Source organism: Chiloscyllium plagiosum, chromosome 30, assembly GCF_004010195.1.
Source record: "Chiloscyllium plagiosum isolate BGI_BamShark_2017 chromosome 30, ASM401019v2, whole genome shotgun sequence".
Classification (NCBI taxonomy): Eukaryota; Metazoa; Chordata; class Chondrichthyes; order Orectolobiformes; family Hemiscylliidae; genus Chiloscyllium; species Chiloscyllium plagiosum.
Genome location: NC_057739.1, coordinates 35,742,169 through 35,767,267, shown reverse-complemented (window position 1 = coordinate 35,767,267; position 25,099 = coordinate 35,742,169). Strand labels below are relative to the sequence as shown.

The 25,099-nt window shown below is 40.2% G+C and overlaps 1 protein-coding gene across 9 annotated transcripts in view; it reads right to left on the bottom strand.

The window, feature by feature from the left end:
- The window catches only part of LOC122564907 (rap guanine nucleotide exchange factor 1-like), a 243,172-nt gene that overhangs the window by 8,528 nt on the left and 209,545 nt on the right, over positions 1-25,099 (bottom strand). For all 9 annotated transcript variants that reach the window (XM_043720352.1, XM_043720354.1, XM_043720351.1 and 6 more), the window contains 8 exons: positions 19,739-19,814; positions 18,044-18,128; positions 17,415-17,507; positions 13,591-13,776; positions 13,110-13,194; positions 11,465-11,559; positions 4,062-4,140; positions 3,515-3,616 (listed from right to left, as the gene is read on the bottom strand). In XM_043720352.1, coding sequence (XP_043576287.1) covers positions 3,515-3,616; positions 4,062-4,140; positions 11,465-11,559; positions 13,110-13,194; positions 13,591-13,776; positions 17,415-17,507; positions 18,044-18,128; positions 19,739-19,814 — 801 coding nt within the window. The remainder of the gene's footprint in view (positions 1-3,514; positions 3,617-4,061; positions 4,141-11,464; positions 11,560-13,109; positions 13,195-13,590; positions 13,777-17,414; positions 17,508-18,043; positions 18,129-19,738; positions 19,815-25,099) is intronic.

Here is a 25,099-nt window from a genome sequence, read left to right as displayed (position 1 = left end):
GTATGACAGGTCGGCGCAAATCGAGGGCTGAAGTGCCTGTACTGTGCTGTAATGTTCTATGTTCTAGAAATACCAAAATGTTAGAGCTCTGGTTTAAAGGAGTGGACAGAACTTTTGCACCCTTCTGGCTGGTTGGATTCAGCAGGGGCTTAAAAATGTGTTGGTGACACCCAATCAACAACCTTTGACATTCACTCACATTACACCAAATCAGAGCAGCAGTGCTTATCATCTAGGAGGTGCGCTGCAGTAACTCACTAAGACTTCTCTGACAGCACCTTCCAAACCAGTGACCTCTACCACCTGGAAGGAGGTCAAGAGACTCATGGCAATGCCATGACCTGCAAGCTTCCCTCCAAATTGCACGCCTTGGAACTTCTTTCACTACCCATAGGTCAAAGCCCTGTAACTCCCTTCTTAACAGCACTTCAAGTGTCACTATAGCAAGGACTGCAGTAGTTCGAGAAGGCAGCTCATCAAGGGGGAACTTTCTTAAGGGCAAATAAGAATAGGCAATAAATGCTGAGCTAGGTAATGATGCCCACATCCATGAATGAATATTAAAAACTTCTATTGTTTCTTCAGCAGGTGTATTATCCTAGAGCCAATTTGACAAGTGACCCACTTACCTTTAACACTCATCCCATGGAGCATCTGCACCTAGAAGAATAGCTGTTGCCTTTTGAAAAGAATTGACAAACTAAGGGCTGCCTGAATTCTGTGATTAGTGTTGCTAGCATGTTAGGCAAGTAGGGACAAGGAACACTCAAGTTAAGTGAACAAGTAGTTAGCTTATCTTAGAATCAATGTTAACCTACTGATCATAGGTTGCTGTATCCTCAATGAAGTATACTTTCACCTTTGCTGTCCCTGCAATCCAATCACTGTTGGCACAGAGCCCTTGACAAGAAGTCTTATGTTTTAGACAATGCCATCCAACAGCTGCCATGCCAAGTCTTAACTGTGTCAGCTACAGGGCAACCACCTGCTTTCAATATAGTGGAAGGACACAAAGGACAACTGGTTTTATAATAATTGATCAAGTGCGTCAATGGGCTGAGGAGTGGCAGATGGAGCTTAACTTGGACACATGAAAAGTATTGCAATTTGGTAAAACAAACAAGGACAGGACTTATACAATTAATGGCAGGGACCTGGGTAGTGTTGAAGAACAGAGACACATTGGGGATGTGGTACATAATTCTTTGAAATTTGCATCACAGGTAGATAGGTGGTTAAGGAGGCATTTAGCACACACCTTCGTTGCTCAATCCTTTGAGTAAAGGATTTGGAATATGACATTGAGGTTGTACAGGATGTTGGTGAGGACTCGTCCAGAATACTGTTTGCAGTTGTGGTTGCCTCGTTATAAGGAGGGGACTATTATTAAACTGGGAAGGGCTCGAAAAACAATTACCAGAATGTTGTCAGGAATGAAAGGTTTGAGTTATAAAAATAGGCTGGATAAGCTGGGAACTTTTTCACTTGAATGTAAGAGGTTGAGAGGTGACCTTATAGAGGTTTATAAAATGAGGGGCATAGATAAGGTGAAAGGCAAGGATCTTTTCCCTCGGGGACATATTTTTAAGGTGAGAGGAGTAAGATCTAAAAAAAAGACATGAGTGGCAACTTTTTTTTAAAACACAGAGTGGTTCATGTGTGGATGAAGTGGAAGTGGTGGATGAAGGTACAATTACAACATTTAAAAGACACTTGAGTAAGTCCATGAATGAGAAAGATTTGGAGGGCTACGGGCCAAATGCAGGCAGATGGAACTAGTTCAGTTTGGGAACATGTTAGTGTGGACTAGTTAGACTAAAGGGTTTGTTTCTGTGCTCTAGGTACTATGATGTTCCAGATTCCAAGTTCAAATTGCATACAAGACTCACTTGTCAATAGTTACATATCTCGATCTTCTTGCAAGGCTCCTTGTAATGTGATGCAGCTGCTGTGAGGCTCTCTCCACTCCACAGTACCAAGTTACAGGTCAAACAACATCTTTCTTCAAACTTTTGTTAAATATATCTATTTTTCTGTAAATTTAGTCTTTAAACTTACTACCAAAGTTCTTTTCCTGTCAGTTTTTTTTTAAAAACAGGCTTCCTCAGCTGTTGTCCCTTCCTTCTCCAAGTTCAAGTCAATTGACAGTTTAAGCAGACTGGAGTTAACTATATTGTTTCTAATCTAAGTGGATTTCAGTGCACCTCTGAACCCAAAAATAAAAACAGTTAAAAACCAGGGGGGAAAAAAAAAGAGTTGGAGAAACTTAGCAGGTCTAGTCACATCTGTGGTACCAAAGAAGAGTCATGTTGTACTCTAAACACTAACTTTGTTTCTCTTTCCATAGAGAGTGCCAGTTTTTAAAAAAAAGTTGAAGGCTTGCAAATTTAGATGATATGGCTGCAGACTTGTTAAATCACAAGGATCACATTTGAGGTTACCAATAGCATAGAAAACTACGATTTTTAAATTCATTCATGTATAGAAAGTCATTCAATCAATTTTGCAGGTGCAAATTTTTGTTCAGGAGCATGGAGTTTTGGATGAAATTACAACTTTTCAGGCACTTCTTTAACTTTTAAAAAAAAATCAAGTATTACTACCTCAATTCCCATCAGTTTTGCTTGCATTTCCTTCAGATTCAGAATGTTGCAGCACATGTAATACATTATTTGTATTTTTGATTTTCAGCATTCATAGCTTTTTCCTAACTTCAAAAGAGTTGCATAATTTGATGGCAGTGCAAAGCAACATGATTGACATCGAGACTTTGGTATACCAAAGTGCTGAACACATTACCATATAACTTGCATGATTTTAAGTTACATATAACTGTGGCAGTGGATACAGATGTAACCATGCAGCTATATTTATAGTGAATTAAGTTGGTGCACAAGGAGTAATCCTTTGATGAGAACACTGCACTTAACTGAAAATGTTCTTGCTATTACTATACAGCTCTACCTCCTCCAAAGTTAGGTTTAACTTCTGCTGCATAATTTCTATGTTTAAGAGGAAGGATTTTGATTCTCTCTCTCTTTGTGATCAATGACTATACTGATCACTTTCAGCTGGTATGTATTAAGGGATGGACACAAGTTAATTGCTATAATACCATAACCTGATCATGTGAGTCAATGTCAACTACGGCATTTAAAATCATCCAGTTCACCTGACATTTGTCATCAGCTATCCAATGGGCATAGTAATTAGTAAAATATCATTAATTTCCACCGAAGTGTTCCTTTCTGAAAGAGAGTTTGGTTTCTTGATTGAAACACATGAAAGCAGCCACTCACAAATGCCCATTCAACTATGATACTTTGGCAGTCACATAAAATTAGAATTACAACATATTGCTAAGTATAGTTACCATTGCCCTAAAGGCATTTTGTTCATGTTTATGGACAAACTTATCATTGCTCTAATTGGAAGCTGGACATTTTATTACATCCTTATTTGCTAAATTGAATGAAAGCACAAAAACAGCCTGAAAACATCAGGAAGGCCTCACCTCTGAAGTCTGCTTCTGCCATTCCAACCTACGGATGGGTGCTGAGTCTAATGCAGACAATATAGCCAGGTATGAATTAAAATTATTCAGTTTGCGTAAGTGCTGAAAGAGAAAAGAATGTTCGAGTTGCAGCATATTCTGAAAGGATTTGAAAGCTACACAATCAAATAGATATTGGTGCAAAGATATCGGTTTATCTCTCTGGATATTGTTCCCCTCTCAATGCAATAGGTACTCAGCCTCATTTGTTTCAGGCATTTCATCTTGCATGAAACTTGCATTTGCAGAATTAATTAGTCTTCAAAGCAAATAATTCAAAGACAACATGCATTACAAAGATGCACAAGGCCTTCCTACACAATTTTAATTCAAATACATTAAATTGTGTGAAATGTGTTTTGGACAAGTTGTTGAACCACCACAGATCACCACCAAAGGTGCAAGATATGTGTGCAGACATTTTTGCTTATAAAGAGCCCTGCAATTCTCAATATTAATTTCCTTGACATATTGTGCTATTAGAATGAGAATGTTTTAAACTCTATACCTTCATAATTTTGATGAACTTTAGGAGTAGCCGTTCCCGATCTTGTGCTTTCTCCTGTTGAATAATTATTGACCGCACCCTGAAAGACACAATAGAATTTAAATGAAAATGCAAAATCAAAATACTGGACAGAACAACAATCAGCTTTCAGCTTCTTTTTATCATCTTTATGCAACCTTGAAAGGGCAGGTGAAACTGTGGCAGCAATCACCAGGGGTTATCATTGATCAGAACTGAACTGGACTAGCCATATAAACACCACGGCTGCAATAGCAAGTCAGAGATGAGGAATCCTGCAGTAAGCAACTCACCTCCCAAAACTTGTCTACCACTTGCAATGCATAAATCAGGAAGATGATAGAATTTGTCTGGGTGAGTGCAGCTTCAACAGTTAAGAAGCCTCATACCATTGAGGACAAAGCAATCTGCTCCACTGACATTCCATCCACAAATATTCAGTTCCTCCACCACCAATGCTCAGTGGTAGCAATGTGTACCATCTACAAGACACATTAGAGAAATTCACCAAGACTCCTTAAACAGCACCTTCCAAACATGACTACTACCATCTAGAAGGGCAAAGGAGCAGATTACAGCACCACCTGCAAGTTGCCTTCCAAGCCATACACCATCCTGACTTGGAAACTTCAGTGTAACTGTGGCAAAATTATGGAACTCCCCAAAATGGCATTGAGAGTCAACCTACACCATGATGACAGTTCACCACTACCCTCTCAAGGGCAACTATGACAGGTAATAAATGCGACCAGCAACACCCACTTCCCATGAAGGATGGAAAGGGCATGTGAAAACATTTGCAGGACCCATTCTCGTGGCATAACTCCTCAGGAAAATGCATCGTGTTGCATTGCTGAACTACAGAAAAGCTTCGTTTACAAGCAGTACAGGCAGATCACAATAGGCAAAGACATAGGGTGAAAAGAAAACTTGGACAGAGGCACACAGGTTACATCTCACAGGATGTGCCCTCAGCAGGATCAACATTAGTAAGGTCAGCATTATTTGAAGTTAGAGTGTCCATTCCCGAGGGTCTAATAACAGCAGGGAAGAAGCTATTCTGACGTGTGTTCAAGCTTCTGTATCTTAGGAAGTGGTTGTAGGAGAGCATTACTGGGGTGGGATGGGTCTTTGATGATGTTGGCAGCCCTTTCATGGCAGTGAGCTGTGAAAATGGAGTACATGGATAGAAGGCTGGCTTCTGTGATGGTCTGGCTGTGCACACTATCTTCTGTAGTTTCATATGGTCATGGACTGAGCAGTTGCCATACTAGGCCTTATACACCCAGACAGTATGTTTTCAGTAGTGCATCAGTAAAAGTTGGCAAGGGTCCTTATAGACATGCTAAATTTCCTGAGCCACCTGAGGAAGAGGCAGCATTGTTGTGCCTTCTTGACCATTGCACATCTACGTGGGAAGACAAGGAGAGGTTGCCAGTTATCCTAGGAACGTGACCCTCCCAACCTCAGCTCCGTTGATGTTGATAGAGGTGTGTTCTCTTTGTTCTTTCTAGAGTCTATGATCAATTATTTAGCTTGGCCGATGTTGAGAGAAAGATTATCATTGCATAGTATCACCAAACCTTCCATTTCCTTTCTGTATTCTGCCCAGTCATTGCTTGACATCCATCCTACGAGTGTTGTCAGTAAACTTGTAGATGGTGCTCATTTGGAATTTGGCAATACTGTCATGAGTGTACAAGAACTATAGTAGGGGGCTGAAGGCTTGGTGGGCGGGGGGTGTAGGGGAGGCCTTCAGTGATGAGGGTTATCATGGAGGATGTGCAGTTGTCTATCGGTCAGGAAGCTGAGGATCCAGGTGCAGAAAGTGGAGCTGAGACTTGGGTCCCGGAGTTTTGAGATCAGTCTGGAAGGGATAATACTGTTGAAGGCCAAGCTGTATTCTATGAGCAGAACTATGACGTAGGTGTCCTTGTTGTCCAGATGTTTCAGGGATGAGTGCAGGGCTAGAGAAAAGGCATCTGCTGTAGACCTGTTACGTTGGTAGGCAAATTATAGAGGATCAAGGCAGGCTGGGAGACTAGAGTTGATGGGGGCCATGACAAGACTCTCAAAGCACTTATTGTTAGAAGTCAGAGCCACTGGAAGGTAGTCATTAAAGTACAGTGCCTTCACTTTCTTTGGTACTGGGAGGATGGTGGTCTTCTTGAAGTAGGTGGGGACTACAGCTTGTAGGAGGGAGAAGTTGAAGATGTCAGTGAATACATCCACCATCTGATCTACACAGGACCCAAGTGCACGGCCAGGGACTCTGTCTGGTCTCATAGCTTTCCTTGGGTTGAATCCCAGGAAGATAATCTGACATCTGCAGTGTGCACAGGTGCTGTCAGGGCAGGTGACACTGCACCTTAGGCATTTTGCTCAAACTGAGTATAGAAAGCAATAAGCGCATCAGGGAGGGATGTGTCTTTGTCCGCTGTCTTGCACTGCTTCATTTTGTATCCCGTAATGTTCTTCAGGCCTTGCCCCACACAGGTGGCAGGAGTTTGTATGGTTGATTTAGGCCTCTAACTTGGTCTGGTATTGCCTCTTGACATCCCTGATGACATTTGGAGGCCACATCTGGATTTTCTGCATCATCAGTTTTATTGTGAGAAAGCAGACAGAGAGGCAGAATAAAGGGGAATGAAATTCCAACATCTATCATCAGGTTCTGCCACATGATGTTATGACATCCAACGTAGTACCGTTCACAATCCCATCAAATTTAACAACCTTAAACCAAGAAAACAAAAAGGATAATTCCAATTAGCTGGGAATTTGGCAGGCTGCAGTGGCATTTGAATTATTTGGAATGAAATTTCGAGCACAAGCGCAAGCGTTAGTCAGGTTGTGATGGAGATTCGGAACACTTCTGATCAGGCCATTGATTTGTTTGAAGCTTACTTCAAATATTCTCACACCATGTCTATTAGTGACTGTGTATGTAAGTAAAACAGTAGAGCTTAAATAGACATGCTTGGATGTGATTACACAGTAGGGAGCTCGAGTCCTCAATGAGACAGCATCCTGTCTCCTGTCCCACCAGAAGCCCGAATACTCTTGACCATTGTTATACAAGCATAAAAGGTGACTACCACTCCATCCCTGATCTGCATTTTGGACAATCAGATCACAATGCTGTGCTCCTCCTCTCTACGTACAAGCAGAAATTGAAGTGCAAGGAACAAACTGGTACAGTGTTGGTCTGAGGAAACTGAAGGGCTTCTAGAGTCAGTGGACTGGTCCATATTCAAGAACTCAGTGGCCAACCTAAACATTAGTTAGCGTGATGAAGGGCATGTATAGTGTGAATAGCCTAGGTCTTTTTCCAAGGGTAGGGGAGTGCAAAACTAGAGGGTAAAAGTTTAAGTTGAGAGGGGAAAGATATAAAAGGGGCTGAAGAGGCAATCTTTTCATGTAGATGGTGGTGCATGTATGAAATGAGCCGCTAGAGGAAGTGGTGGAGGCTGATCCAATTGCCTAAGATGTCAATTCAAATGTTCCTCACTGAAAACTTTGGATGAACTGGGAGATCTACTCTCTGCTGAAGTCCAGGTCTGAGGCATTCAAGTGGGCAAGCCTGACCTATGCAGGAGATCCAGGTACCATTTTCGCAAAGCCATCAGGGATGCCAAGAGGCAATACCAAACTAAACTCGAAAGCCAGACTAATCACATGGACACCTGTTGTTTATGACAAGACTTACACAACATATGGGCTATAAAGTGAATTTTAACAAAATTGCGGGCAACAGTACATCCCTACCTGGTGAGCTCAATGTATTCTATGCTTGTTTGAACAGAAGGGCAGTGAAATAATATCACCTGCCCCATTAGCTTTGGATGTACCTGTACCTACAATCACTGCAGCAGATGTTAGATTGGTCTTAAGGGTGAAACCACAGGAAGCGACCAGCCTGCATGGAGTACCCAGCTGTGCACTAAGATCCTATGCAGATCAGCTGGTAGGAGTATTCGCAAATATTGTCAATCTTTCCTTACTGTGATCTGAAGTCCCCACCTGCTTCAAGACCACCACCATCATCTCAATGCCAAAGAAAAATCATGCAGTGTGCCTCAATGACTACTGCCTGAGGCTCTGACATCTATAATCATAAGTGCTTCAAGAGGTTACTCATGTCTCACCAACTGCAGTCTCCCAGACTGCCTTGATCCCCTGCAATTCGCCTACTGGCACAACATGTCCATGGCAGATGCTAATTCCCTGGCCCAACCCTTATCCCAAGAAACGATGGCAGGATTCTATTTATAGTTCCATCTTCAACAACAAAATTCCAAACAAACTCATCTCTAAGCTTGGAGACCTAGGTGTCAGCTGCTACCTTTGTAACTGGATTCTCAACTTTCTGACCAACAGCAGTAAGTAAAGGAGAGGCGACAACACCTCCACGATAATCCTCAACACCAGTGCCCTGCAAGGCTGCATACACAGCCCCTTACTATACTCCTTATACACACATGATTATAGGGACAAATTCCGCACCAACTCCATTTACAAGTGTGCTGATGACATCACCGTCATAGGTTGGATCTCAAACAATAACAGATGGAATTTTGAAAAGACATAGAATGCTTAACGCCATGGTATAAAGATAACAATCTCTCCAATGTCAGCAAAATGAAGGAGCTGATCATTGACTTCCGTAAGTGGCATGGAGGGCATGTCCCTGTCTGCATCAATGGAGCTGGTCGAGAGCATCAAGTTCCTGGGAGTGATGATCACCAACAATCTGTCCTCGTCTATCCACGTTGACACCATGGTCAAGAAAGCACAGCAATGCCTTTACGTCTCAGGAGGCCAAGGAAATTTAACATATCCACAAGACATTTACAGATTTTTATAGATGCACCATAGAAAGCATCCAGTCTGGATGTTTCACAATGTAGTATAGCAACTGCTCTTCCCAAGACAAATAAACTATTAAGAGTTGTTAACAGAGCCCAGTCCATCATGCAAACCAGCCTCCCGACCATTGACTTAATCTATATTTCCTGCTCTTGCGGGAAAGCAACCAAATTAATCAAAGATCCCTCTACCCCAGTAATATTCTTCAGTCAGGCAGAAGATATAAAAGCTTGAATACACATATGAACAGATTCAAGAACAGTTTTTTCTCTGCTGGATCTTTTTAATGTTGATCTCTCTCTCTGTGTCCTGCACTCTACTCTGTTATTCTGACACACTTGTATAGTATGATCTGCCAGTGAAGCATTTAAGACAGCACATTTCATTGTACACGTGACAATAAAAAACAAATCAAATCAAATCCATCTGATCACTTATTTACATAACTTAAATTCAGAGGATCAAAAAAAAAATCTTCAAGTGTTACAAGTTGATATTTCTCCATTAGAAAAATTAAGACCATGTTTTAACAGTGTTTATATATTTGATGAGTCAAAATTCCTGGTAGGTTTCAGAAATATAGATTACAGAGAGTGGGTGCAGAAAAGGGAACTTGTATTTAATTATGTACAGTGTTTAGACACAATACAAAACGGTGGCACAGTGGTTAGCACTGCTGCCTCACAGCGCCAGAGACCCGGGTTCAATTCCCGCCTCAGGCGACTGACTGTGTGGAGTTTGCATGTTCTCCCCGTGTCTGCGTGGGTTTCCTCCGGGTGCTCCGGTTTCCTCCCACAGTCCAAAGATGTGCAGGGTCAGGTGAATTGGCCATGCTAAATTTCCCGTAGTGTTAGGTAAGGGGTAAATGTAGGGGTATGGGCGGGTTTCGCTTTGGCGGGTCGGTGTGGACTTGTTGGGCCGAAGGGCCTGTTTCCACACTGTAATCTAATCTAATCTAAATACATAAAGCTGTGGGCAATGTATTTGTCACAATATCTGATTTCTAACATATAGAGAATAAACTGTGTTGTTATTTGTTATATATGCAAAAACAATGAAATATTTCAGTGTAAGTTTATATAATTTGTTACAAAAATGATGTGTGTGCCGTCTGCCAATGGTTTCATAACAATTCATAAACATTACACAAGATGCTGAACTATAACACATCTTGGTGCAGGGTACAAATAAAAATGTTGTTCGATGTTGCTGTCCAATGCAAGCTGATGGTTGGCCAATACCCTCAAGCTACTCATGCTAGTCAACACTCAATGCTCAGGTGCATTGACACAGGCATTAACAGTCAATTTGAATTGACATCTATGAAACTGCAACCCATCAAGTACTTTTGCAATTTTATTCTGAAGAGGAAAAATAGTTTTGGTTAATAAGGTGACACCCCTAATGAACAATGGGTTTATTGTCACAGTTCTCCATTGAGTATAAAATTATTTCAAACAATCCTGTTACTGGAAGACAATGAATTTCAGGCATTTGGGTGGCATGGTGGCTTAATGGTTAGCACTGCTGCTGCACAGCAACAAGGACTTGGGTTCGATTCTATCTTCAGGCAACTGTGTACAGCTTGCACATTGTCTGTACCTCTGCATCTGATTCCTCCAGGTGAATCAGCAGGTTAGATGGATCAGCCATTCTAAATTGTCTGCAGTGTCCAGAGATGTGTAGGCTAGGTGGATTAGTCATGGAATATGCAGTGTTACAAGGATAGGGTAGGGGGTTGAGTCTGTGTGGGGCTGTCTTCGGAGGGTCAATGTGGACTCAATGGGCCAAATGGTTTGCTTCCACACTAGGCATTCTATGATTTCCTCCAAGAGTCCCATTTTAAAATTATATGTATAAACAATATAGTTTATTCAGTTTATGTGATATCACTCTTTCATCTTCACCCTACACTCCTGTTATGCAGGACTCGAACATTATAGATTCTTCAAATTTTTAAGTACAGAGGAACTATTTTGCACCGGAATGCATGGAAAATTTGATAACAGTAGGAAAATAATGCCAAGTTTCAAAGCAAGGTAAAGTTCATGAATACACAATGACTAGCATTTCTGATTTTGCAAGGTGACAAACTGCTGAAAAAAATTTCATGGATTAGTTCAAACATTTAAATTCACTTAATCAATTAAAGTAAACATACTAAAATCCAACCACTTCTGACACCAAATAAATACTGCTTTCACAACTTAATTGAAGCTAAATATTCATATTACTTCATCAAAGTACAGTGTAGAGTTTAATGCTAATGTGGATTAAGGATGGCCTTCAATGCTGGTTCAATTAAGTGCATGCATCTCAAGTGCATGGAAGTTTAAAACAAGCAGAGATGGTTCATGACACTGTTGAATAAGATAAACGTTTGCACTGCACTCAAGTTGCACAGTTTTAATACTACAGTCTCAAGAAACACTCCTGTTACAAACCACTGCAATAGTGTCACTCGGCTGCCTTCAAGAAAATCACAGATCCGCTAAGAAGTACTGTCTCAGACTCACCAATAAGACATGTTGTTGAAGTGCTCTGTAAACTCTGTTAGGTTTGGACTCTTCTCTTCATTCTGTTCTTTGGCCCAGAGTAAAACCTCAGGAATCTGTCATTAACAGAAATTATATTAAAAAAATCAAAGTGAAGGCAGCCAAAAGATTTGCTACACCAGCAGCATACTTATTAGATCAACACCATGAAGTACCTGTGGTTCCAAAAATATGGAACAAAAGGAACCACCAGCGAAACATTTACTTTTATGGGACTGATGTTAACAGACTTGAAGAAAGGTACAGGGCTAAAAGGCTTAAGGTTTCCAGTTGCAAGTGTTGGGGGAAGCTGCGAATGCAATAGGTAGATGAAGGTGGGCGAGAAGGTGATAGGTCGGAGTAAAGGGTAGAGCAGATACCTACCCTGCACATCACTTCTGTTGCTGCAGTTGCTGCCATCTCTGTCCCCAGAGACGTCGCTCACTGGAACACTGATGATGACATTGCTGATGTCACTTCCACCACCAGTGACAGTGATGATGTCACATTACAACACGTCCGCCCCCCACTCTGCCCACGGGTACTGCCACAGGCCCCAATTGCACCCCCATGGTGAGCGTCACTTCAGATGGTGACATCACTTCCGACCTCATAACCATGCCCACTCCAGAGGCAGTCTCCGCCCCCACTCCCAGCTTCAGCCCCACCATGTTTTTACTCATTCTCCACCACCTCCAAATAGACCCCACCACTAGGGATATATTCCCTCCCCACCCCTATTAATGTTTCAGAGAGACTATTCCATCCCCAACTCCCTTGTCAGATCTACGCCCCTCACCAGCCAACACCCCACTCCAGACACCTTACCCTGCCAATACAGTAGTGCAAAACCTGCTCCCACACCTTCCCCCTCACCGCTGTCCTCGGCCCCAAAGGATCCTTCCACATCAGACAGAAATTTACCTGTACTTCCACTAATGTCATCTACTGTATCTGTTGCACCCGCTGTGGTCTCCTCTACATCGGGGAGACAGGATGCCAACTTGCAGACATCTCTGGGACACCCACACCAACCAACCCCACCACCCCATGGCTGATCACTTCAATTTCCCCCTCCCATTCCACCAAGAACATGCAGATCCTGGGTCTCCTCCATTGCCAAACCTAACCACTTGATGCCAGGAGGAAGAATGCCTCATCTTACACCTTGGGACCTTGCAACCACATGGGATTAATGTGGATTTCACCAGTTTCCTCATTTCCCTGCCCGCGCCACCCCCACTTATCCCGGCCCAAGCCTCCAATTCGGCACCAGCCTCTTGACCTGTCTATTGTCTTTCCCATCTATCCGCTCCACCCACCTCTCTGACCTATCACCTTCTCCCCCCACCTACCTATTGTATTCTCAGCTACCTTCTCCCCCAGACACCTCCCCCCCCATTTATCTCTCAGCCCTCCAGCCCACAAGCCTCATTCCTAACGAAGGGCTTATGCCCAAAACATGAATTCTCCTGCCTCTTGGATACCACCTGACTTACTGTTTCTTTAACTGTTTAACTAAAACAAACCCTGTGTTTTACTTGACAACTAATCTATGTCAATGCAACCCATGAAAATATGCTTATTCACTGGACTGTCATAGAAATATTTCCCATCAGATAACTACCTCTATTTTGTAGAACAATTCAGCATCCAACAGCGTCAACTGCTCAGCAATCTCATGACTGTGAAAGTCATGAAGCGTTCCAGGCCTGCAGGAGGTTCAAAAATACATTAAGCCAAGGGTTACAGGATGTCAGAGGAACAGAACAGATTCTGGTTTCACTCAACAGATTTCCCTATTCCCCCAACAAAAACTAATTTTGACACTGCCCACTTCCATCTGGTGATTCAATTTTTGCTTAACAGCAGTTCCAGTACACACAAATATGCTTTAAAAGGGATGTCTGTAACCCTCTTCTTTAAAAAAAATGTCTTTCAAACATCTCAACCCTAATCATGTTTGCACAATACACACCACTCACTAAACAGATGCAAACATTTATTTTTCAAAAATTGACACATGTACAACTCTTTTCAGTCTACCAAAGAAAACAGCACCAAATTCAGTTTGTTTTTATTACATATATATACATAACAATTCTTACCTAGCTGCCACCCCTCGTGCAGCCAATGGCTTCATCAAACTTGCGTATTTCACAGTTTTCTTCTGATCTACTTTATCCAGAATATTTTTTCGCAAAACTCGTGCCAGGCTCAGCTCACCACTACACACTAAACGGAACACAAGTTCCATCAACAACTTCAGGATGTCATCCGATAGCTCCACCAAACTGAAAAATGTACCAAAATATGGAATTGATCAGATGATCATCTTTAAGCACAGGATAAAAGATCACATCAGTTCAGTAGAGTAAAAACCATATTGCAGATCAGGATACCGATTTTTTTCACACAGTTTAAAGCAGACTTTGGAAGAAATGTACAATTATTAAAACAATGATTTTGGAACACTTTCACATTGTAAATTTGTTATGTCAGTATCCAAGGTACATAGTAAACCACTAGTTGCCATTCAATCATAAGGTCCCTTAATGGAGCAATTCAGGAGAAAATTGTCATTTAATATCATAAACATCAAAACAGTTATGAAGAGGTTAGTGCTCAACTTTCCCCAAAGATGTGCAGGTTAGGTGGATTAGGCATGTTAAGTTGTCCCGTAATATCCAGAGACCGATGGATTGGACATGGGAAATGCAAGATTACAGGGAAAGAGTTTGGGTGGGATGTTCTTCAAAGAGTCGGTGTGAACTCAAAAGGGCCAAATGGCCTACTTCCACACTGTAGGGATTCTACGATTTCTCACCATTTCCTGAACCAGATAAACAGCAAGCATATCTTAAATTAAAGCAGTGACTACACTTCAAAATTGCTTCATCGCTGTACAGCACTTGTGACATCTGTCCAAGGGTGACAAAATATGCCATGTAAACACGAGTTTTCTGTCCTTTCATGGAGAAAATTTCACTCTGAAGAACCCAAAACACAAGTAGGGGTTAAGCTCTGAATTATTAAGCTTTCCTGGAGCTACTTCCTCCTCCTACCCTCACTTCTCGAATTGCATTTGCACTATTAATGGGAGGGAATCTTTTTCAAGTCAGAATTGTTACTGTCAGCTACTAACTATTTCAGGAACTAGTGACAAGGGCAAAGGGAGCTAAAACAAAAGGGAAGATTATTTTAAAATCAGGAGCTAAATGTTATACATGTCTATTAGCTACTGCAGTTCCCATATCTTCCATGCTAGCATCCTGATATCACTACACAGTAATCCAACAGTCAAAAGAATAAGTTTAGTGAATCATAAGTGAATTTAAATTGCCAAAAATGTATATTTTTCTTCATTAATTTTTCTTCCACAAAGCATGCACAACAACTTTCATCATATCTTACTTCACACAATTTTCTGAAGTACTATATAAATTCACTGCCACCATAAAAACTTTCATCTAGAATTGTTTCCTTTGCTGGTATCTGCATACCTCCCCAAGTTTTACAAATTGCACTCTGGCAAATTTATTCTACAAAGGATGCATGCTTTAAAACACTCAGTATACAGAAAGGTTAAAGCTTTTCACTGAGAAACAGGTTCCTGTCCTGTGCTGTGCTCATCAATACAGCTGAAGGTATAGCGTTAGGAACCACCACAGATGTTTAAGTGCTCTTATATAATGCAACCAAAACACCAATAAAACAGTACTCAGTACGTTTAATTCATTATTGAACATTTCCAAGTGGAGCTGATGACATCAACAGTCATGAATGAACTTATCTCTACCTCTCACTCAAAGTATGCAGAGGAAGACATTCTACTGTTGAGATGCAGCAAAGATTCAAAGCATTAATTATTTCCTCCTTTTTTTTTGATGACTCATACAAAGTTCTAGGCCAAAACTGACCTCTGCGCTAAGAGAAGGCAGCAATTTACTACTAAGTTATATAACCAACCAAACTGAACAGTGATGCCGGTGAAGAACCATAATTATGCTGCTCTCCATTTAATTTCAATTTATAGCATTTACTTCTTGTTTCTTTACATATTTGAAAATGCTAGACCAGTGAATGGACTAACAATGCTCAACATTTTCATTTCTCTCTCATTAACTTATTACTGTAAAGTTAATTTCAATCAATTAAAAGCTAGTGAAATCACAAAATAGGTAGAGAGCTTACAAAGATATCTTGACTTAAAAATTTTCGAAATCTGTGAATCTACAAATAATATTAGGGCAAATTGAATAAAATTTTCTACAACACTTAGTCTTTCAAGTGACTAATATATTAACTATGAATAAGCAGTGGGAACGTAAAATAAAATGCAATAAACCATAGGGCGCAAGTGAGGGAGAAACTGGGGAATAACAGCACATTAAAACCATCAATATACAATTAGTAACAGTAAAAGTGGCAATCAAAAATCTTAGCGTATGGCCAAATGAATGTCTCAAGTGCCTCAAGCAATGTAGAGCTAACTTAGAAAATAATGATTCAGCCCATCTGAATGACTGCATAATTCAAATCACTGTACTGCACCTTCCTAAAAATAAAAGAACTGGACAAGGGCAATTACATAAATACTGACAAATTAGTTACAAACAGTATGTTAATAACTCTCGGAGACCTTCACTTCAAAAAGATTCTGAGACCCAAGTCATTTTTACACCAGTGTAGACACCGTGAAGCCTAATAGATTACTGGAAATTCAATAAATTTTGCATTTCAGACAATTTTGGGCAAGTATTAATTATCTTCATCATCAATGGGGTAAAATCATGTAATTTCCAACTTAACACCACAGAAGAAGCAACACTGCAGTGGCTGAAGATGGCAGTCCACCATCAGCATCTTTTCTGGACAGCCAGGGGTAAGTAGTAAAAATGGTCTTGCTGACACCACGAAAGCAAAAAAATAGTTACATGTAACTGCAAATAAACTTAATGCAGAAAAAAAGTGGGTCATGTTACAAATTTGAGTGGGAACTGACTAACTTATTTCTGGAGAGATGCTGGAAAGAAGGCAGAAAAGAAACTGATAGTTCAAAGCAGGGTGTTTTTACACATTAAGGTCTGTCTGATCTTTTTCATTCCTGTGCACCCCCTTTATCACCAAGAGATTAAGGAAATAGTTCAGCAGGTTTGTCACATGAAACTCTAACTTATTTTATAGTACCTTTTGGGGCCCTCTTGTGGGACAGTGATAGTGTCCCTACCCCTGGACTGATAGGTCTGGGATCAAGTCCCACCTGGTCCAGAGGTGTGTAATAACACTTCTGCACAGGTTAATTTGGAAAATAGGTTTATGGTATCTTTTACATAATAATAAAATTTCACAAAGTGCTTCATAGGTGCACTACAAAATAAAATGCGACAGCCACAAAAGGAAGTATTAAGACAGATGGTTCAAAGATCGGGTTGAAGGAGTAGGTTGTAAGGCATATCTTAAAAAGGAAGACCACAAGGAAGAGAAGTAGAAGCTGGAAGTATGGAAATCAACAAAGAAGCAATTAAAAATTAATATCTGGAAGACCTTTCAGTTATCTAGTACTGATGTTGGACCACCAGTCTTGATAAGTTAAATTCAAGCAATTTATTCTGAATGTTGGTTGAGGGGGCAATATCAGAAGGGGAGCTAACAAGTGCACATATTATCAATGACGTATCGAATGGTATTCTATGAATCTTTGGCATGGAAAAAATGTAGTGTGATGGTTATTATTATTGATGCATAATTAGTTACTATAAATTTAAAGTAAAAAGAAAAAAATACTTCTGAGCTCCTATTTTAAACAGAACTTCATCTTGCTCTGTTATTAAAAGACAAGTGAATATACAATACTTTTGAACTTTCCTAAATTATATTGTAGGGGAAATTCACCTGTAGCACTGGTGCAGTGATTGACAACATTACTCACCAGAGTTCATCTACCACACGCACCAATAAAAAGAATGTATTCTTGCTCACTCGTTTTTTGAATGTGTCTGGACAGTGGCAAAACTTCTCATATGTAGTCATTAGTTAAGTTTAAAAAAAACTAAGTATTAATTTTGAACAATTAAAAGTCTATGGCCTACATTTCTTTCTCAGTAGTAATTACTAAAGGGCATGCAGTTTCATGGAAGGATCAATCATTACTATTACTTTGTCTGCTACTTTATGTAGTCTTGCAACTAGCGAATACGCTATAAACTCAAGGGTCAGGCTAACTGGATCATCGATTCAAACTCCCCACCCGATCCACAAGTTATACTTATAAAATGTATATTCTCTTCAATACAAAATTCAACTTTTCCCTCACCTTTTTAAAATACACAACTTCTACCATCTAAAAACTTTCAAATGTATGCAAAGTGAACAAAATTTGTGAGCTAGCAGACCAGCCATTGAGATGTTTTGTTCACTACTCTGCAAACAGGAACTAAAGCACTCCAAATCATAAATCATATTTAAGCTAATGTCATTTCTGGATTACATTACTGATGTATCATGTTGACATATTCTTTCATGCCAAGCAATTCTAATAAAAAAATCACTGAAGGATATCGATAATGCAGTTTCTTGATGATTTCCTCCGGTGGAATAAATGTCCGATAAGTAGTTAGGAATGCTTCACAGTAAAGGACGAGATCTAGAGGGCAAGACAAGAAGAGTATGATAAGGAACAACTGTACAAAATATTGTTGAACCTTAGATAGAGTGGTCCAGCAGCAAACTCTGGACTCAGGTTTGTGGTGTGCACTTGCACCCTTCGGAAGTACTGTACAAATACATGCTGTAACTGTTAAGAAGTTTAAAGTCCTGATGGGCTGATTTGTCTAGCCCTGAACCATGGTCAATATCTCCAGCCTGAGCCCAGGGTTAACACTGGTCAGATAAACCTGGATACTTACCTGAGGAAAGTTACACTGAATAACAATTGGTCTAACCACAAGACTAGCCAAAATAATTGAACTAAGTACCACAATTTAACACCAACACCCCTTCCCTCACCAACTCACCGCCTCCCACTCACCTCCATGCCCAAACTGGCTACCTACCCAACCTAAATCCCCAGTCACCTATCCTACTTCACTCATTTGAAGACCCAGAATCTTTAAAAAGCACACCTGAATATAAGAACTTGTATCATTTTAAAAAAAAAGAGTGCTCTCCTTCAACTCTTCTGCTGTTGCTGGACTTAGCCTGCAGAACCTGTGGTGTTCATTGTAGCTCCTGAACAGGGGGAGGCAATGGCCTAGTGGTATTATTGCTAGACTATTAATCCAGCCCTGGGGACCTGGGATTGAGTCCTGCCATGACAAATGGTGGAATTTGAATTTAAATTTAATCTTTTAAAAATCTGGAATTAGGAGTCTAATGCTGACCATAAAATCTATTGTCAATTGTCAGAAACCCACCCCAATGACTCAAGTCCTTTAGGGAGAGAACTGCCATCCCTGTGTGGTCTGGCCTACGTGTGACTCCAAGCCCACAGCAACATGACTGATACTTCATCACCCTCTAGGCACTTAGGGTTGGACAATAAATGCTGGCATGGCCATTAACGCCCACATTCAATGAATGAATGAGGAAGTATATCTGGTCGGCATGGACGGGTTGGACCGCAGGGTCTGTTTCCATGCTGTACATCTCAATGACTCTACAAAAGAAAAAAAGAAGTTCCATGTGAACAGAAAACCTGATGGGCAGCAGCACTGTGCTTACCTATACAACTGACCAGAAGGTTTAGGTCATCGAATGTTCTTCAAGGTTAGGCAGGATTTATAAAAACATAGCATGCTTTACAAAAAAGCAATTTATTAATAACTATTATATATTTTGAAATATATGAAATACAATACTACTGTAATCAAGCCCAAACTACACCTTACTGCAACAGTCATACTGTGGACGAAGAAAAATGCAACATGTCAAAACATGCAATGAATAACTTTGGTAAATCTGACACAAATTTACAACTGGAATTAATGACTGTGAAAATAAATACTTTTGATCTTAAGCAGCCTAATTCTGGCTGACTTCATATAATTTAATATAACATTAAAAAGAAATCAATTCAAATAGGCAACGAAAGCCCAACTAGTTTCCAATTTTCAAAATGTTATAATGTTTCAACACACAGAGCATAAATTAATCAATCATGATTTTTACAAAAGGAAGATGGATCCAAAAAGCTGCAAAGAACACCATTCTTTAGAATTCAACTGCAGTAATATACCTTATGCATCTTTATCTTACCTTTACGATCTGTTTCAGTCGCATGAACTATGAGAATATCTACAGAGCCTCCTCGCACCTCAGGGCCATCCTCTCCCTAGGATAAAGTTCAAGTGAAAAACTCAAAATTTATTTGTACGAGAAAGAAAATTCAGTTTAACAAAGTGCATCAATGACCACCACGGATGATATTTAGAGACAGTCAAACTATTAAGATCTGCTTTTATTTTTCATTCCAATACATTGCAATTGGAAAGCTGACGTAAAGTACAATGCTTCACGTTCACAATTTAAGGATGATTTTAGATTAACCTGACCAGACCCCATTTTTTCAGCGTTAAAAATGTCATTGGTTGAAGCAAATGACTTTTTTTTAAAAAAAGAGTTCGAGTATTCCACATAGATCTCCAAAAATAATGCATTAAGTTAGTTTTAGTTGCTTGCCTCTTACCAGTACAAGGACAGACTAATTCAAGTTTCCATCAATGTACACTGAATTATAGGAATATGGAATCACTATGAAATGCATATCCGAATAGTCTCAAAGTAAGTTCCTAATTAATCACACATGGGAACACTAATGGTTAGCAGTATATGTTCAGATCATCTCAACAGTTTTATAAGTACAGAAGGCATATTCTACCTTAGATACCATTCAAGTAGGTTTCAAAAGCAGAGGGTGAGACAGTAAAGAATTAGTTCCTCTTGCCCCCACAAATGTTGAAAGAACTCAAACATTTTCAAATGGGGAAGCCCCATTCCTCATACCTTCCCTTTGAAAGTAGGCACTGGGTTCAGAAGGAAAACAATGTTTCTTGCATGTATGAAAATTGAAGTTAAACACATCAAAATTCAATATTTCACATTATATTAGATATTTTATACATGTACAAAACGGTTAATACCCACTGGGCAAAATGCAAATCCAGCACAGACCTGAATAGTCTAGTGGTTACATTACATTAACAGAGCTGAGCTCTCTCATAGTCTACGCAATTCTTTAACTTTGAAGTGTTTATTAGTTATAACTTGAGACAATGCAATGCCGATACAAATGACAATTCAGATACAAATGAAAGTCTTGCATTCCAGAATCTTGCATCGACACACAGCAAATGCCTTGCCCATAACAATGCATACAACTATCATGGGCCAAATAATAAAATCAGCAATTTTGAACATAAATGCAGACGCATTAATTACAAAAGCAAAAATCTAAAGGATAACAAATGTATAACCTAGCTATCCACAGAGCTAACAGATCTAAAGAGAGAATAAAACTGGGTTCTGATTTAGTGTGCAACTTGATGCAATTTGCAGGATATGTATTTAAAAATCAATGAAAATCAGCGGCATCAAAAACATTTTCCTTTTAATACTTCTACTTACTATTTTCAAAATGGAAAACAGGTGAAAACAGCTGCTTATGGGAAAACAAGATGCACCACAAAAACCCGAGCAGCTACGATTGAGAACAACCTTCCAAACCCATGATCTCTACTACTCTTAAGGACAAAAGCAGGCAAAGCACGACAGCACTAACATCTGCAAGTTCCCCTCCATGTCATACAACAGCCTGACTTGGAACTATACTGCCATTCCACCAATGTTACAAACTCAGCAAAGTACCCAAGAATGAATGAGTATTTATAAATCTAGTGCATCTAGAAACAACTGGCATACTCCACTATGGGACTAAAGTCTTTTTCAAACAGAATGTGAACTGAAAGGTAGAAAGCAAAGGAATAGTTTAATTTGTGAAATTACCACAATCTGTGTGAAAACTATTTTTTTGCTTTTCATCTCCCATATGAAAAGTGTATTTTTAACAGAAACTACATAGGCCTTCCCCATATCTGGAAAGTACAAAACGCCTTTATATGTTCCACTTGGCATTTTATTGTTCAATTTATAATTTCCTACTGAATCAGTCAATTTAATTATATTAAAGGTTAAACGGCCAAGGTAATCTTTAGCTACACCGATGGTCAGAGACTGTGGTATACATTGGCACCAACACAGTAAAGTCTTGCATCAAGAATTTAGGTAGCTAGGCTGGAGACGGTAGAGCAGTACCTCTCAAGGCTGCAATCTCTGGATTATTCCGAGGGTCATGTACAGCTTGCACAGAAATAGAAGAGGACGATAAATGTATGTGGAGTGCAGGAGCTGGTGCAGGAAGGATGGTTTCAGATTCCTCGATCACTGGAAGTGTTTATGGGGAAGTCAGGACTATACAAACAAGATGGCTTGTCCTTGAACCAGAAAGGGACCAAAATCCCGAAGAGTGGATTTTTTAGAGCTGTTGGGTGGAGGGGGAGGGGACACTGTGTTCATAAAATAGGGACCCTGCATACTTTAATAGAGGAACCAAGCCACAGGGAGTTCAGATATGTTGAATCTCAAGGAAGGAAGGCAAGGTTGGACAGCCACTACTTTAATATTAGGAGTACATAGAACATTACAGTGCAGTGCAGGCCCTTCAGCTCTCTATGTTGCGCTGACCTGTCATACCAATCTGAATTCTGGATCAGTGCCCTCACTGATCCAGAATCTGGTTTCCAGCATCTGCAGTCATTGTTTATACCAATCTGAAGCCCATCGAGCCTACAATATTCCATGTACATCCATTTGCTTGTCCAATGACGACTTAAATGTACTTAAAGTTGGCGAATCTACTACCGTTGCAGGCAATGCATTTCTTTTCTCTGTAAAGAAACTACCTCTGACATCTGTCCTATATCTATCACCCCTCAATTTAAAGCTATGCCCCCTCGTGCTCGCTGTCACCATACTTGAAAAAAGGCTCTCTCTGTCCACCCTATCTAACCCTCTGATTATCTTATATGCCTCTATTAAGTCACCTCTCAACCTTCTTCTCTCAAACGAAAACAGCCTCAAGTCCCTCAGCCTTTCCTCACAAGACCTTCCCTCCATACCAGGCAACATCCTAGTAAATCTCTTCTACCCCCTTTCCAAAGCTTCCACATCCTCCTTATAATGCGGTGACCAGAACCGTACACAATATTACAAGTGCAACCGCACCAGAGCTTTGTACAGCTGTAGCATAACCTCGTGGTTCTGGAACTCGATCCCTCTATTAATAAAAGCTAAAACACTGTATGCCTTCTTGACAACCCTGTCAACCTGGGTGGCAACTTTCAAAGATCTGTGTACCTGGACACAGAGATCTCTCTGCTCATCTACACTACCAAGAATCTTACCATTAGCCCAGTACTTTGCATTCCGGTCATTCCAACCAAAGTGAATCACCTCACATTTGACCGCATTAAACTCCATTTGCCACCTCTCAGCCCAGTTCTGCAGCTTATCTATGTCTCTCTTAACCTACTACATCCTTCGTCATTATCCACAACTCCATTCTTAGTTTTGTCTGCAAATTTACTAACCTACCCTCTACGCCCTCATCCAGGTCGTTTATAAAAATGATGAACAGCAGTGGACCCAACGCCGAACCTTGCGGTACACCACGAGTAACTCGACATTCCCCATCAACCACCACCCTCTGTCTTCTCTCAGCAAGCGAATTACTGATCCAAGCTGCTACATCTCCCTCAATCCCATTCCTCCGCATTTTATACAATAGCCTACTGTGAGGGAACCTTATTGAACGCCTTGCTGAAATCCATATACACCACATCAACCGGTTTACTCTCATCTACCTGTTTGGTCACCTTCTCAAAGAACTCAATAAGGTTTGAGAGGCACGACCTACCTTTCATAAAACCGTGCTGACTATCCCTAATCAAATTATTCTTTTCTAGATGATTATAAATCCTCTCTCTTATAACCTTTTCCAACACTACCAACAACTGAAGTAAGGCTCACTGGTTTATAATTACCAGAGTTATCTCTACTCTCCATTTTTAAAATATTTTTATTAAGAAAAAATAGATTTTTAACTATTACAACAAATACAAACCAATGCAATTCAAAACAGTACAAAAATAGTACAAAACTAAACCCAAATAATAAAAGAAATCCCCCAACCCACCCTCCTATACGAATGTATAAACATATATAGAGAAGTATAAAATTAAAAAAAAAACCTAAACTAGCTATTTAACTAACTAAATAAATACCTAACAACAAACAAATAAATAGTAATAACAGCCCAGCCAAACAAAACACTCATACATTCACAATTCCTCCTCCCTGGATATTGGACTCATGAAACACAATCGGTACGGCTATATAAAAGCCCTTGTTAGTGTGGCAGATAAATCTGTGTCCAAGTATTTCAAAAACGGTTGCCATATCTTGTAAAAATTCTCTGTTTTGTGTTGTACCATATTTGTGAGAAAATCCAGGGGAATATGCTCCATAACAATCTTCCGCCAACCCAACAGGCCTGGGGGGTTTTCTGATATCCAACCTAGCAAGATATTCTTCCTTGCACAGAATGTAAGAATATTGAAAAGTTTTGCCTTATGTGAGTCTGCAGGAAATACAATAGGTAGGCCCAAAAGGAGCGAAATAGGATCCTTCTCCACCCCTAAAATCCTCTCCATTGCACCCACCACAGCGCTCCAATATGTTTGAAGCCTGTCACAAGACCAAAGACAATGGGTAAGAGTACCCGTACAGACCTTGCACTTGGGGCATGCTGAAGATAGCCCTGGTTTAAATTTTGACAAACGGTCTGGGGCTAAGTGGACCCTGTGGAGAATCTTCAACTGTAAAGCATGGGTCCTATTACAAATTGATATCGTCTTTGCATTCTCCCAAATATCCTCCCATGCCTCTGAAGAAACTTCAACACCCAGCTCTCTTTCCCATATCTTGCAGAGTCGATCAGACTCAGCTGAGATGGCACCCCCCAGTTGGTGATAGAGTACTGACAGAGTGTACTCTTAGCACCCCTCTTTCTATGTCAGATTTGTAGAGATCAGTCAAAAGTGTAGTCCTTTTTTGAATAAAATCCCTAATTTGAAAAAAACGAAAGAGGTCTCTATTAAGTAACTCTTACTTCCGTACTAACTGATCGAAGGACATCATTACATCTCCCTCAAATAAATCACCCATGCAAAATATACCCCTAGTTGCCCAATGTTTAATTCCTGAATCTATCATACCTGGTTGAAAACCCGGCATACCTACTAAAAGTGCAAACAAAGATGTTTTGCCAATATTATCTTTCCTCTACCGAATTGCCCTCCATGCTTTAATAGTATTGATGACTATTGGGTTATGGCAATATTCCCTAACTGTCCTCACCTTGTCCAAAAACAGCAAACTGGTAAGGGGGCACCTTGCCTGGGAGACTTCGATATCTAGCCATATTGAAAGAGGGTCCACACAAACTCAATCACTTACGTAGGACAAGAGTGAGCTTAATTGGTAATTTTTAATGTCCGGAAG